Source organism: Malurus melanocephalus, unplaced genomic scaffold, assembly GCF_030028575.1.
Source record: "Malurus melanocephalus ecotype Western Australia unplaced genomic scaffold, MMel_1.1 scaffold_572, whole genome shotgun sequence".
In the NCBI taxonomy this organism is placed as follows: Eukaryota; Metazoa; Chordata; class Aves; order Passeriformes; family Maluridae; genus Malurus; species Malurus melanocephalus.
This window is the reverse complement of record NW_026623804.1, coordinates 49,570-61,433: the sequence shown is the minus strand read 5'-3', so window position 1 is coordinate 61,433 and position 11,864 is coordinate 49,570. Positions and strand designations below refer to the sequence as shown.

The 11,864-nt window shown below is 38.8% G+C and overlaps 1 protein-coding gene across 1 annotated transcript in view; it reads left to right on the top strand.

Annotated features, from left to right (window-relative positions):
- MTMR10 (myotubularin related protein 10) overlaps nt 1–11,864 on the top strand; it is a 34,963-nt gene that overhangs the window by 10,490 nt on the left and 12,609 nt on the right. Inside the window, exons 3-6 of the mRNA XM_057382525.1 lie at nt 2,069–2,205; nt 3,342–3,414; nt 4,434–4,576; nt 10,930–11,020. Of these exons, the coding sequence (XP_057238508.1) occupies nt 2,069–2,205; nt 3,342–3,414; nt 4,434–4,576; nt 10,930–11,020 (444 nt within the window). The remainder of the gene's footprint in view (nt 1–2,068; nt 2,206–3,341; nt 3,415–4,433; nt 4,577–10,929; nt 11,021–11,864) is intronic.

The window sequence follows — 11,864 nt, the reverse complement described above, 5'->3', positions numbered from 1 at the left end:
TTATGTCGTGGTGTATTTAGCTCTCCATATTTTTTTATTAGAAATGCAGTGATACACTGGCAATATAGCGAGAGGGAGGAATAAAAATTACCTAGAACTCAGTTTGTGAGGAGGTAGTTTGTCTTCATACATAGAATGTGACTTAGAACTTCACACTCAATAGTCAAAGACTTAACACCAGCTCTGAGGGGAAATTGCTTCAATAAATGTTTTGGGCTTTTGCAGATATTTAAAGTAAAKAGATTTGAAGAAATGCTGGGCATTAAGAAGTTTCAGGCCAGATGCTGCTAAGTATTGAAACATTTTCTTTACAGTGTTTAACAGAAGGAATGCTTGTCATTCTCATCTCCCATTATAAGACATTGTTTTCAGTTGCTGTGGACTTGGCTGAAATTTTAAYTATTTGTGCTGAAGCTGTCAGAATCAGATTTTTTGTCTTCAAATTCAAAAGCTTATTTAAGCATAGTTTAGTAGTGTTTGAGGAAAGATTTTAAAGCTCCTGCATACCTGTTTACAGAGCATTTTCACAGCTCTGTCACTTCTGGCATAGAGTATTCATATGTATGATAACACAGGTCAACGAAATTTGTCTTCTAACATCTCCAAACAGCCCCAGAACACAGATGATAATTCTGCCAGCTCAGGGCTACAGTCTGAGATGAAGACATTTTTATATCTGAACAACTGAGTAAAAGCAGAGATGCTTCTGCTGCAGCAGCATTTAAGAGGCAAGAGATCCAGTAGGAGAGCTGGGGTAAATAGCTCAGGGTGAGGAGCATGAGCAGGGACTGGGCCTGGAGAAAGCATAAGCTGCATTTCTCTGAAGTGTCTGGTATACTGAAGGCAGACCTTTCAAGRTACGGTTAACTTGGCTGCAGTGATAAGCACCTGAGGAAAATACCTGCTCCGCATCAGGAGACAGGTGAGGAATTTGTTCCAGGCTGTGGTCATACTCCTTGGACATAGAGTAACTGATTTCTGCCAGTGCAGCTGCCCAAACAGCTGCTGCTTTCATGCAAAGCATGACTTGGAGATGCCATTTCAGGCAACTGGGACCAAACATGCCAAACCTATTACGAGCAAATTAGGCTTCAGCGATCTTTAGTCCTTAGTTTCTTTTAAACAAAAACTTACAGCCAATATGAAATTACATTTTTTTTTGGAACACACTTGTACTCCTACACTATTTATGGTAGACAGCAGCAGCAGGAGGTGGTTGAGATGATGACAGAAGTGAAAGTCCTGTACTGGAGTAAAAGTAAGATTAACTCTGAAATAAGAGTTACTGTTTAGCTTTCAGAAACCTTGGCTGTGGAACTAAAAATATCATTATGTGTAGTCCTTAGTCTCATGTGCCTATACGCTTTTTTATTCTATAGCTTATACCAGACCAATTAGCTTTTTTTTTCGTTTAGATCTTCTCTTTTATGAAGGAGACAAAGAAAATAACTGGTTTGCATGTTTGTATATGTGTTTGTGTTCTGTGTTTTCTTTTTTGAGAACACGTGAAAATGCCTCTATAAATGCAAAACGTGGTGTGGATTCTGAATTCAGGAAGTTCATAAAACTCTCTGAAGTATTTAACAGTAGCCAGCTAATTCCAGTTTTTAAAATAAATGCTAGCTGAAGCACAGGAATGTATGGTTGTTTAGAGGACAGCATTATTCAAACCAATGAATTTTTAATAGTGGAGAATGGCACATCTTGATCTCCAGATAGAAGGGAAGTGGTGTGTGGTTTCGTTGGGTTGGTGACTGTGGGTTGGTATTTTTGGTGGAGGTTTTTTTTTTGTTTTTATTGTTGAGGATTTTGTTTTGGTTTTGGTTTTAAGTTGGCTGTTTGTTTTTGTTGGTTCTGGGTTTTATTTTAACGACTGCACAATATTGCTCATTTTGGAATGGTGTTTTTTTTTCCCTGGAGTGATGTTAGTTGAACTCCATGTTTACTGAGAAAAGGTGGATAACTTGAAACCGGTAAAGAATTATGGGGTCCTTGGTACTACAGACTTAGATTGTACCTACAAGATTTATATAGGCTTCTCTTTTCCCCTCCCCTTTTTCTGTTTTAGGTGAAATTGTGGTGAACGAAGTAAATTTTGTAAGAAAGTGCATTGCTACGGATACAAGCCAGTATGACCTGTGGGGCAAGTTGGTTTGCACTAACTTCAAGATTTCCTTTATTACGGATGACTCGATGCCACTGCAGGTTGGTTATTGCTCACGTGGGTGCATCCTGACACTGAATGTGATGAGTGCAATTTTCACACAGTGAATCTGTCTCATATCTGACATAAATGGATGCCTTCTAAGCAGGCTGCAGGATGAGGTTTTGCTGTCCTGTTCTGAATGTGTTGCTAYTCCATCCCTTCACTGAGAGGATCAGAACAGAGCAAGTTTGTACAGAAGTACATCCAGCTCCATTTACCTCTGTGTATGCAGGCTTCCCTRGAAGCAGTTTTACAAAAGGCAAAGCAGGAATTACACACAGACATGTTCATCCTTGAAGGAGCAGTTTGTAAATGTTCCTTAGACTAGGCAAGTGTCAGATCAGCAAAGTTTTTAATGTGGTAGAGTTTCATTGGTTTTACTGAGGGAGGATAAAGCCACCATGAAATGAGTTTTGGTTGTAGATGAAGCAACAAGGAAAGGGGAGAAGAACACTTTTGTCAAAGCAGAGCTCATGACTTTCAAAACCATAACCAGTTTTCGAGCAGCACACAACACTGCAAATCCAAGTAGTGAGCTGTATGTTATTTTCAGTAGAGTCTGCACTTCCATTTGGGTCTTTTAAAGGAAATGTTCCATTAACTAGGAATATGTAAAGTTCTGAAAGGGGATAGATSCTTCTTCAGTAATGGTTAGGAAGTTTGAGCAAAGCTACTTCAAAAAGTTAATTTTTGACATGAAGTAGTTGTCAAAATTTGTCCCTAAAAGTAGAATTAATTTTTTTTCTTTCTATGCTTACAAAAGTCATAATAATTGGAGACTTCTCATATTCTGTATATATATATATATATATATATATATATATATATATATATATTATACTTCAGATTGTGTGGAATTTCTAACAGTAATTTTTGAAACTGATTCCATAATTCAGTGCAAATAGTGAAGTTATTTTGCATATTCAACTGGGGTTTCTAAACTGTTGGGTGTGCAGTTTAGCAGCACAAGAAGCTTTTTCCACAACCTCTAATTACTTGTGAATAGGCAAGGGTGGTACCTGTCAGAAAAGCCTAGGCATGTCTGATTTTTATCATAGTTTCTTCAAAGCTGTGTTGTGTATCTGGTTTCAAACTGCAGAACTGCAATTAATGGCTGTGAGTTCATGTGTTTCAGAAATTCCATTATAAAAACCTCCTCCTTGGTGAACATGATGTCCCACTCACGTGCATTGAGCAGATTGTCACAGGTATGTCAAAAATAAGTATAAAGACAGGCTTTGTTCTTATGCAGTACAAAACTGTTAACTGCCTGTTAAGTTCTGCAGAACTGTTGACTCTTGAGATTTTATGTCATTAATCTTCCCTGATTTGAAGTATTTGGTTTMTTTAAATTAGGATAAAAGCCTTAACTTCTGAATAAATCTTGAGGTGCCATGCAGGAGATTTACTTAGTTGGRTCCTTATATTACTGGTTTTAAATTCATAACAACCATACTGAATCAACAGGTRTTGTAGGAGAGACACCTGTTACAGCAGTACAAAATTTTGTTAGCAACATTTTACATTGAATCATCTGAGTCTCTGCCACTGAAATACACTCARTTGCTAAAAGCACCTAGCTTATACAATTTACACGTAGCTGGGATTTCTGACCCACARAAATGCTGTAGTTTTCAATCCTCTCTAATTCTTAGCAAGTTAATAGTTGGTGATCCTCAAAAATCTGCAAATGACAATCKACATCTTAATCTGAAGAAATAAAATACTTCTTGTGGAGAACCAGGTTTTGATTTGTTGGATTCTTTAGGCTAGCCTATTTGTTAAGAAGAATATTTTTCATCTTGTAATTGTGGAATTTCATAAAAATTATGATTTTTCAAATCTTATTTATAGTATGGGCTGTCAAACGCTTGGTTTTCTGCATGTAGATAATTTAAATTATTAGTTATTAGTTTTCAGTGCCCAAAGTTGGTTGTGATCGCTGTGAAAAGATTAATGTGTATCTGAGGAAAATCATGATGAAGAAATTATTTCTTTTTTTAAACAAAGAGGTGCTATTGTCCACATTTGTTGCCCCTTTTCTAAAACATGAGGTTTACCCTAAATTTAGTGAACTGTAAGCTTTACTAACAGGAATTAACAGATTTTCTACCTCAATCAAAATATGCTATTAAATAAAAACCTTCTGTTAGCAACATTATCTGTTTGTTCCAATCTTGTGTTTATTTACAGAACACAGTCCAATAACTTTGTCTCTTCTTTGCAGTAAATGACACAAAGAGGAAGCAGAAGGTCCTTGGTCCCAACCAAAAACTTAAATTTAATCCAACTGAATTAATAATTTATTGCAAAGACTTCCGTATTGTCAGATTTCGTTTTGATGAAGCAGGTCCTGAAAGTGCAAAAAAGGTATTCTTAACTTCTTATGAAATCCTGCCTTCTAGTCATTACATGTAGAAACAGCTGTGCTGATAAGAGCATTTTGTATTATTATGTTTTGATAGAGAAGTGGGGGGAAGAATTGCAAATTAATCACATTCTGTTACAGGAGTATATCTAGCTATTTAGAGTCAAAACTAATGGGGAAAGAATTTCATGTGCTGTATTAAYTGTTTATTATCATGTAAGATAAACTTGTATTCCTTGTCATATCTGTTGTACTTTTAAAAGTTCTTAGTTCATTAAATTTTTTTAAGGACAGGAATCAGGATGCTGCATTACAGCATTTATATGGAAAATGTTTCAAGCTTTGATGCATTTTCTGAAAGTCATAAGCTTAATTTATCCAGAGGTTAACTGTACTGCCTGATGGATATCCTTGTGTCACCCAGCAAGTTCTCCAGCGAGCTCTTGGAAGCACCACTTTGTCTAATCTACATAAACCTGGACTCCTTCTCAACATTTTGTTAGTGAAGACTTGTAAACCTCTTGACAGGAGGAATTGCTTGGGTGTGTCCATTCCTGGAGATGCCCTTGGTTCCCCCCTGTAGCGTTGTTGCCGCAGGTGTCGGTGCAGCGGTGCTGTGTTCGGGCAGTCACAGCCCGGGTGAGCTGTGTGGGCAGGGCTGGCAGCCTGGAGCACATTCCCGGCTCTCCATTCCCCGCGCTGCTCCAGCTCCCCTGACCTTCGCAGCGGGCACAGCCGGCCTTTCGTRAGGAATGACCCAGTTTGCTCTCAGAGCTTAGCTTTAGCCCTGTAAGTCGCAAGGACCATCTGCCCAGGCATAAGTCTGTGTGCGGTTCCTGACCGAGCAACTGCTGAGCCAGCTCAGCCCTTTCACCCTCCCGGAGATGCACGGACAGGAGCCTGTAAAGAGCCGCCCTGCTCCGGCCTCAGCCCTTTTCTGTCTGTGCTGCTTGTAACCTTCCACGTCTGGCAGTCTTTCAGCAGTCATTCCCTTAAACAGTCTCTCCCAAATCCCCGCGGAGCAGCGTCTCCTGCAATGTCTTTACAGCAACTGTTTCTAATTGGCTGTCACAGCAAAGGAGAGTGATTAGCCGRGAGGAGGAGAGCGTAATCTCAGCATCTCATTAACACTCTTTGTGCTGCATTTTCTTATGCAAGAGCARACAGTGAAACCCTTTAATGAAGGCATTTATAATTACATGGTCTTAGGTGGTTTCTTCTGATAGGAAGAACAGCTARGTCTAGAGAACCAGAGCCTGTGTGCTTAGAGACATTGTGCTGGTGGTGACCAAAAGTTTACGACCTCCCATATTCAAATACCTTTCCCTCATTAGAGGAGAGGAAGAAAAGTTGTATAAATATCAGCTGTGTGTTTACTGTTGCAATTTCGATGCATCCAATAGGTTACTGCAGCTTTGTATGGATATATCACAGAAGCACACTTTTACTGAAGGGGGATCAGGTTCAGCTAATCTAATCTAATGATTCCATAATATTATTCTGTTAGCAGTAAAATATAAATGTATAAAACCTTGAGGTCCTTCRACCGATTTTCCTGTATCAGGATTTTGCTTAAATTGTTTTGAGATGCTGGTATACACATCTAGAATAGTCTAACACAACATGTTGAATGGAGTTATTTTGTTCTTTCTGACATTCAGATGCCATGTTGGCACCCCAGTACTGAAAGATTTTATCTGGTTTCTGTTCCTGCTCTTCAGGTAGAGAAACATTCTCCTGATGTTTAAAAACAAAAGACCTCTTTAGGCTTYCTTGAAGTTCTGAAGGGCCTCTTTAATATTTATTTACATCCAGCTGTTTGTACAAGAAAATTTAGGTAGCTGTCTACTTGGAAATAACTGTGTGTACATAACTTTTGTGGGGAAGACCGAGGCCTAGAGTGTAACCAGAGTTCTGATGTGAGGGGAGTCCTGCTCTTGGGCTGAGGGTTCATTGCCCTCTGACTGGAACATTGCCATAGGAAAGGACTGACCATGAAATCCAGGCTCCTGGAGGAGGGGCCTGTGGGCATCATCACCTGACCCACCTTTTGTTTCAGACTTCCCAAGATTAGAACAGGTTGTAATTAAATGTCATCTTAGTAAATGCAAAGGAGTAGCATTCTATAAATAAAGCACTGGTAGGTCAAAACAAAATGCCTACCTACTAAAATATGCTCTTCAGAATACAGGAGTATAAATGTATCTACTTGTTGCCAGATGATAGCAAATGTTCTGTTTAGAGCAATAGTTATATAAAAACAATAGAAGTGGTAATTAGTGTTTAAAGGCGAGCTTTAAGTATATGGAATAGTTACAAGGAGAACAGATGCTAACTTTATGCAGTTAAGTAGTTTGTTTCAAGCATAGTTCCTTGCACATACTGGAATACTCAGCAGCATCCAGTGACATAAGTTAGTGTTGGCAAAGAGAGTGTAATCTGTTCCTAAGGAAGTGTCTCTATTTGCTGAACAGGACATAAGGGAGAATAACTAATTAAGCTGCCTTACTAGAATAGAGATTATTCCGAGTCTCTCTCTGAGGGTCTCACAAAGATCCTCTTTCCAAGGATCTCTTTGGATGCTGTGAAAAGAAGGATCCAAGTTTGAAAGCAGGCTTCTGATGTGGACAGTCTGACAGACCTGACTACACGTAGACATGTGGGAAATGTTGGCAGARCTTTCAGAGGTGTTCTTCTTTGCCTTTAAGCAGAAACACTGTGAGAACACATTTGTTTATTTTYGGGGTAATTATTATGGAGAAACTTAAAAATTGGTTCTATTAGAGAAACACCCACAACACTTGTTGCAGCCAACACATGCTAATAAAATACTGTTTCAGCATTAGTCAGCCAGGTAAATATTTTCTTCATCATTTTTTAGTGGATATTTGGGAAACAAGTGTTAAGGGAAACTAGAAGGAATGGAAATTTGCACTCACCACTGTTTAGCAGTTTAATTTTGTTGTGTCTCTAAAATAAAGCAATAGAGTCTCCAAAGGAAGGAAAGCCAGATGGGTGTGGGAGGAAGTGGAGGATGGGGAAGCAAGGGTAAGCAAGTTGGGGAAGTCTTAAGTTAGGCAGTGCAAAAAAAGAAGCATTTCACATTCATTGTAGGAAAGGAATTATTTTGTTCCAGAAATGACAGCAAACAGTCAGACTAAAAACAATTTTTTAGGCACTGCAGTAGTTGACATTAGACTGAGACAATAAAGCATATGAAAAGGGGAGGCTGGAGATCTTCTGCCTGTTAAAGATTGCCTSCTTGTTGCCTTACAGTGCACATGAATCTTGGTAGTGCCCTAGAATGGCACACACCCTGTGTCTCCAGGAGTATATCTCCATTTTCTCATCCCTTTCTCTTCTGCAACTCCCTCAGTTCTTTTCCTTCAGGAAACTTTTGAACGAGTGCAAGAGCAGTTTCAGAATCACATGCTCAATCAAAAGAGAATGAAAGTTATTTATCTCAAATCTTGTTTCCTGTRCAATCAAAAGTAGCCTTTCTTACGTCATAACATTTGGGATGGAGGGGAACATTTTTTTTTCCTAATTGTTATGAACAATTAGATGAAACTGTTAAGAGTTTTGGACAAACGGTCCTGACCCTTTCTAATGTGTTCTCCCAGCCTCTCCAACTCTGTTACCTTGTTCTAATTGTTTATACAGATTGCAAAATTGGTAATGTTTCACGACACTGGGAACTGTCGTGATGTACTTTGGAGGGGCTGTATAAAACTTCTTTAGAAGTAAACTTACAGAATCACTCAGAGAATGGTTTGGGTTRGAAGGAGCCTTAAAGCTCATCTCATTCCACCCTCYTGTCATGGGCAGGGACACCTTCCACTACACCAGGTTTGTCAAAGCCCCATGCCCCTTGAGCACTTCCAGGCATGGAGCAGCCACAACTTCCCTGGGCAAAGGTAAAAGGTATTGTAAAAAAYAGAGATGGATTTTAATAACTCTCTTAATGCTGAATGCTTGTTTTCCCAATAAGTCTTCAGGCCTAGGAAGATTAACAAAATCTGTTTGTGGGACTTGATGTAGTACTCCTTGTGTGACTTTCTRCTACAGATGTCTGCTTGGAAGATGAATTGCAGTAGCAATGGAAAATCATATTTTTCCAGAGAATTCATAAGCCAGGTAACCTGGGTTTAAGGAAGGAGGGGAAAGGCAGGGCTAGGCTAATTTAGCACATCTGAAATGTTGCTGTTCACAGCTCTTCTGCAAGAGCATTAGCAACACTTTGAAGTTCTTGCCCTTGGTAAAATTCCTGTTGAAGAGGAGGGTGTGCCCTGAAAGTGTCATTTATTTTGCTCAGATGAGGATTGAACAGGGGACACTGACATAGGGAAATGGCTTTTGCACTATGAAATAATTGCAGTCATTGTGTTTACTGCTTTTAATAAATGAACTTTCCAACTAGCAGCCTATTCTCTTGTTATTTGTCTGAGCCTAAATATCTTCAGCTTTACACAATTGTAAATTGGCAAGAATACCAAACATTTTTGAGTTTGATATGAGAACGCTTCCTGTAAAACATGTTTGTCTTCCAATTTAAGARTGTTCTACTTATGGCCATAATCTGCTGAGATCTGTGGAATGTGCTTGTCTTCTGAATCTCTGAGACAATAAAGCTATTATGGGGATTTAGTGAGGAATAAGCAGAAAATTAGTATGTCTTTAATACTTGCTTAGTGTATCTATGAGTGGAATTTTTCTAAAATATAAAAATAGAGACAGTAACAGGATCAATCTATCACTTTTTTAAATAAGAGAAATAAAGGTCCTTGGGTGGACTGTTTCACCCATGCAGTACCTGGTGTGAGTTACAYCTATTCTGTGGAGCACCCAGGAGCATTGCCCAGCTCCTGCTTTTTTTAAAAGCACAGCTATGTTCTCATTAATTGTGGGGAACTAGATCTAAATGGTTACTATATCCTCCCCGCTATTTTATCTCTCTTCACACAGTGCACACATACTCTCTTTTTCAAATGTAGCTAGTAAATGACAGAGATTTCAGCTGCTGCTTTTAAAAATAGGTTTTACTGTATTTCTGTTGGCAGCACAATGGAATTTTTTTCCTAGTTTGTCCTGAAGCCTTGAGAGTAGATCAGCATAGTAAAAGGCTTTCAACTTTCACTCCATAAATGAAGATGAGGAGTAGCTCTGCTAGAATCAATTAYTATAAAGAAAAGCTACATAGAAAAATGGAAGTCAAAATGTGTATATACACAGATTTTCCATTTTGTTTCATTGTGAATGATAGCCAAAACTTATGTTAGAAGTGGCCAAATATTGTTGAATAGCTGGCTTCTTCAGCTTTGGTGTGTGCAGTGAAATCACAAAATTAGTAAAATGTGCATGGCTTCCAGTTATTCATGGTGGTGATTAAAAATTTTCTCAAATCCTAGAAATGAGCTTGTTCATTTGGAAAGCCCTGCTAGATTGTTTCCCAGGGACACTTCTCCTGTTTGTGTTCTTTGGGGGGTTGTCACCCCTGGAATGGACTGTCCTCTTATTTTCCTTTGCAGTTTCATTGTAGAACTGAAAGTGTGGGGAGAACAGTTAAAGAAACTGTTCTTCTAAAACTCAAGTGGAATTTTTTTGTTGGGGAATGTTTGTGAWACAACATTTTCAACTCAAGTTAGTCTACTGTCGTGACTGGTTTTATAAATAATGAAGACTGTCCCCATCAAAAGCCAAAGTATATAAAAAACCATTAAGGATTCTGTAACACCATGTATGTTGCGTGCAAACAATAACAGTGCAGCAACTTTCTYCACGTAGAACTCAGCATAAGTAAGATCTTGAGCTTTGTTCCTGTGGCTGAGTGCTGCCAGCACTGGTGTTCCTTCAGTTCTGTGGTAYAAATCTTTTTTCTATGTCTATCACAATAACAAAACTTTCCTTCACTAACAAAAAACAGCTTATTGGATGCAYGGGATGTTTTTCAAAAATAGTATTCAAAACTGCTAAACTCTGAATRAATTTTGCAAATGTGTTTCTAAATATGAAAGGTCATTAAAAGTTGGAGGGAAGAAGGGAAATAGAAAGGAAAAATTTGGGGTGGTAAGAATGCGGGCTTACACTATGTCTTTGTCCTGGTTAAAAGRTACAATTTAGTAAAATACAACAGCAAATACTGAGGGAAGAGGACAAAGTTAAAGACTCCATTCATGTCTTGAAATTTGAAGAATAACAGCACCAATCTCTACTTGATTTTTTTTTCTTTCTAAATTCRATTCTTCTAGAAAGGATTTTTAACAGCTTTCCTTATTTCACACTGTTATAATTAAGGGCAATMACTTTTTTGTCTACATAGATATATAAAAGACAATAATTAATTTCTCTTTCCYAGGTGTGCCTTGCAATAGCTCATTATTCTCAGCCAACAGATCTTCAGCTTCTCTTTGCATTTGAATATGTTGGGGAAATATATCATAATCCRGGTAAGTATGAAAGAACTTTGATTATGCTTTTTTCCTATTTTGTAATGTGTATTTTTAGTAAGACTTCTGTCCAGAAGCAGTGGCAAAAAGCATTTGAGGCATTCTCCAAAGGTAACAAAATCAGCTTGTTGTGCACTCGGTCACTTACTTACGGTTCTAAGTCATTCATTGGGATAGACATTAATGACCAAAAAGAAATGTCTTTCCTGTCTGGARCAAAGCAAAACTGTGCCAGCATGAATGCTCCTATTTCTCAGTTCCTGCTTCCATCCTCCTATTGTATGTCTCTGTTGGTACTCTTGGTACCCAGTTAATGTCCCATCAGGCAGGCTTGCTCACCTGCCCTTCTTTTGGGAATAAGTTTCTCTTCTGGTGGTATTGCAGGAGGATWTGTGCAACTTGGGACTCCATACCTTCTTTCCTAGAGGCTTACTAGGCAGTTCTTACCACTCAAAACCTCCACCACCCCTGCTGAGTTGGAGCACACCCTCTCTGCTCAAGGCCAATCTCCAACTGAACCTTGTCAGTTAGGTAAGCCTGCAAAGATGCCTTTGGAACTTGATTTCTAGTGTAATGCTGTGTGGTCACTGCAGAGTGTTCCCCAGCCCAGACACAGCTGAGAGGCAGCAGTTGTAGGGTCTGAGCCTCCCCACACAGTGTGCTGCTGCTCTAGAGCTGTGCTACTGACATCTGCAGCTGCCACTAGAAACAAAACATGAACCTTGTGCAATTATGAGATCAGCCCTTCAAATTTGCAAAAAAGTGCATGTTTTTTCACAGAGGCAGGTGCCTCTGTGACTGCCCTGTGCATGCACAGGAATAAGTGTGCATGTGATTRTGTTGC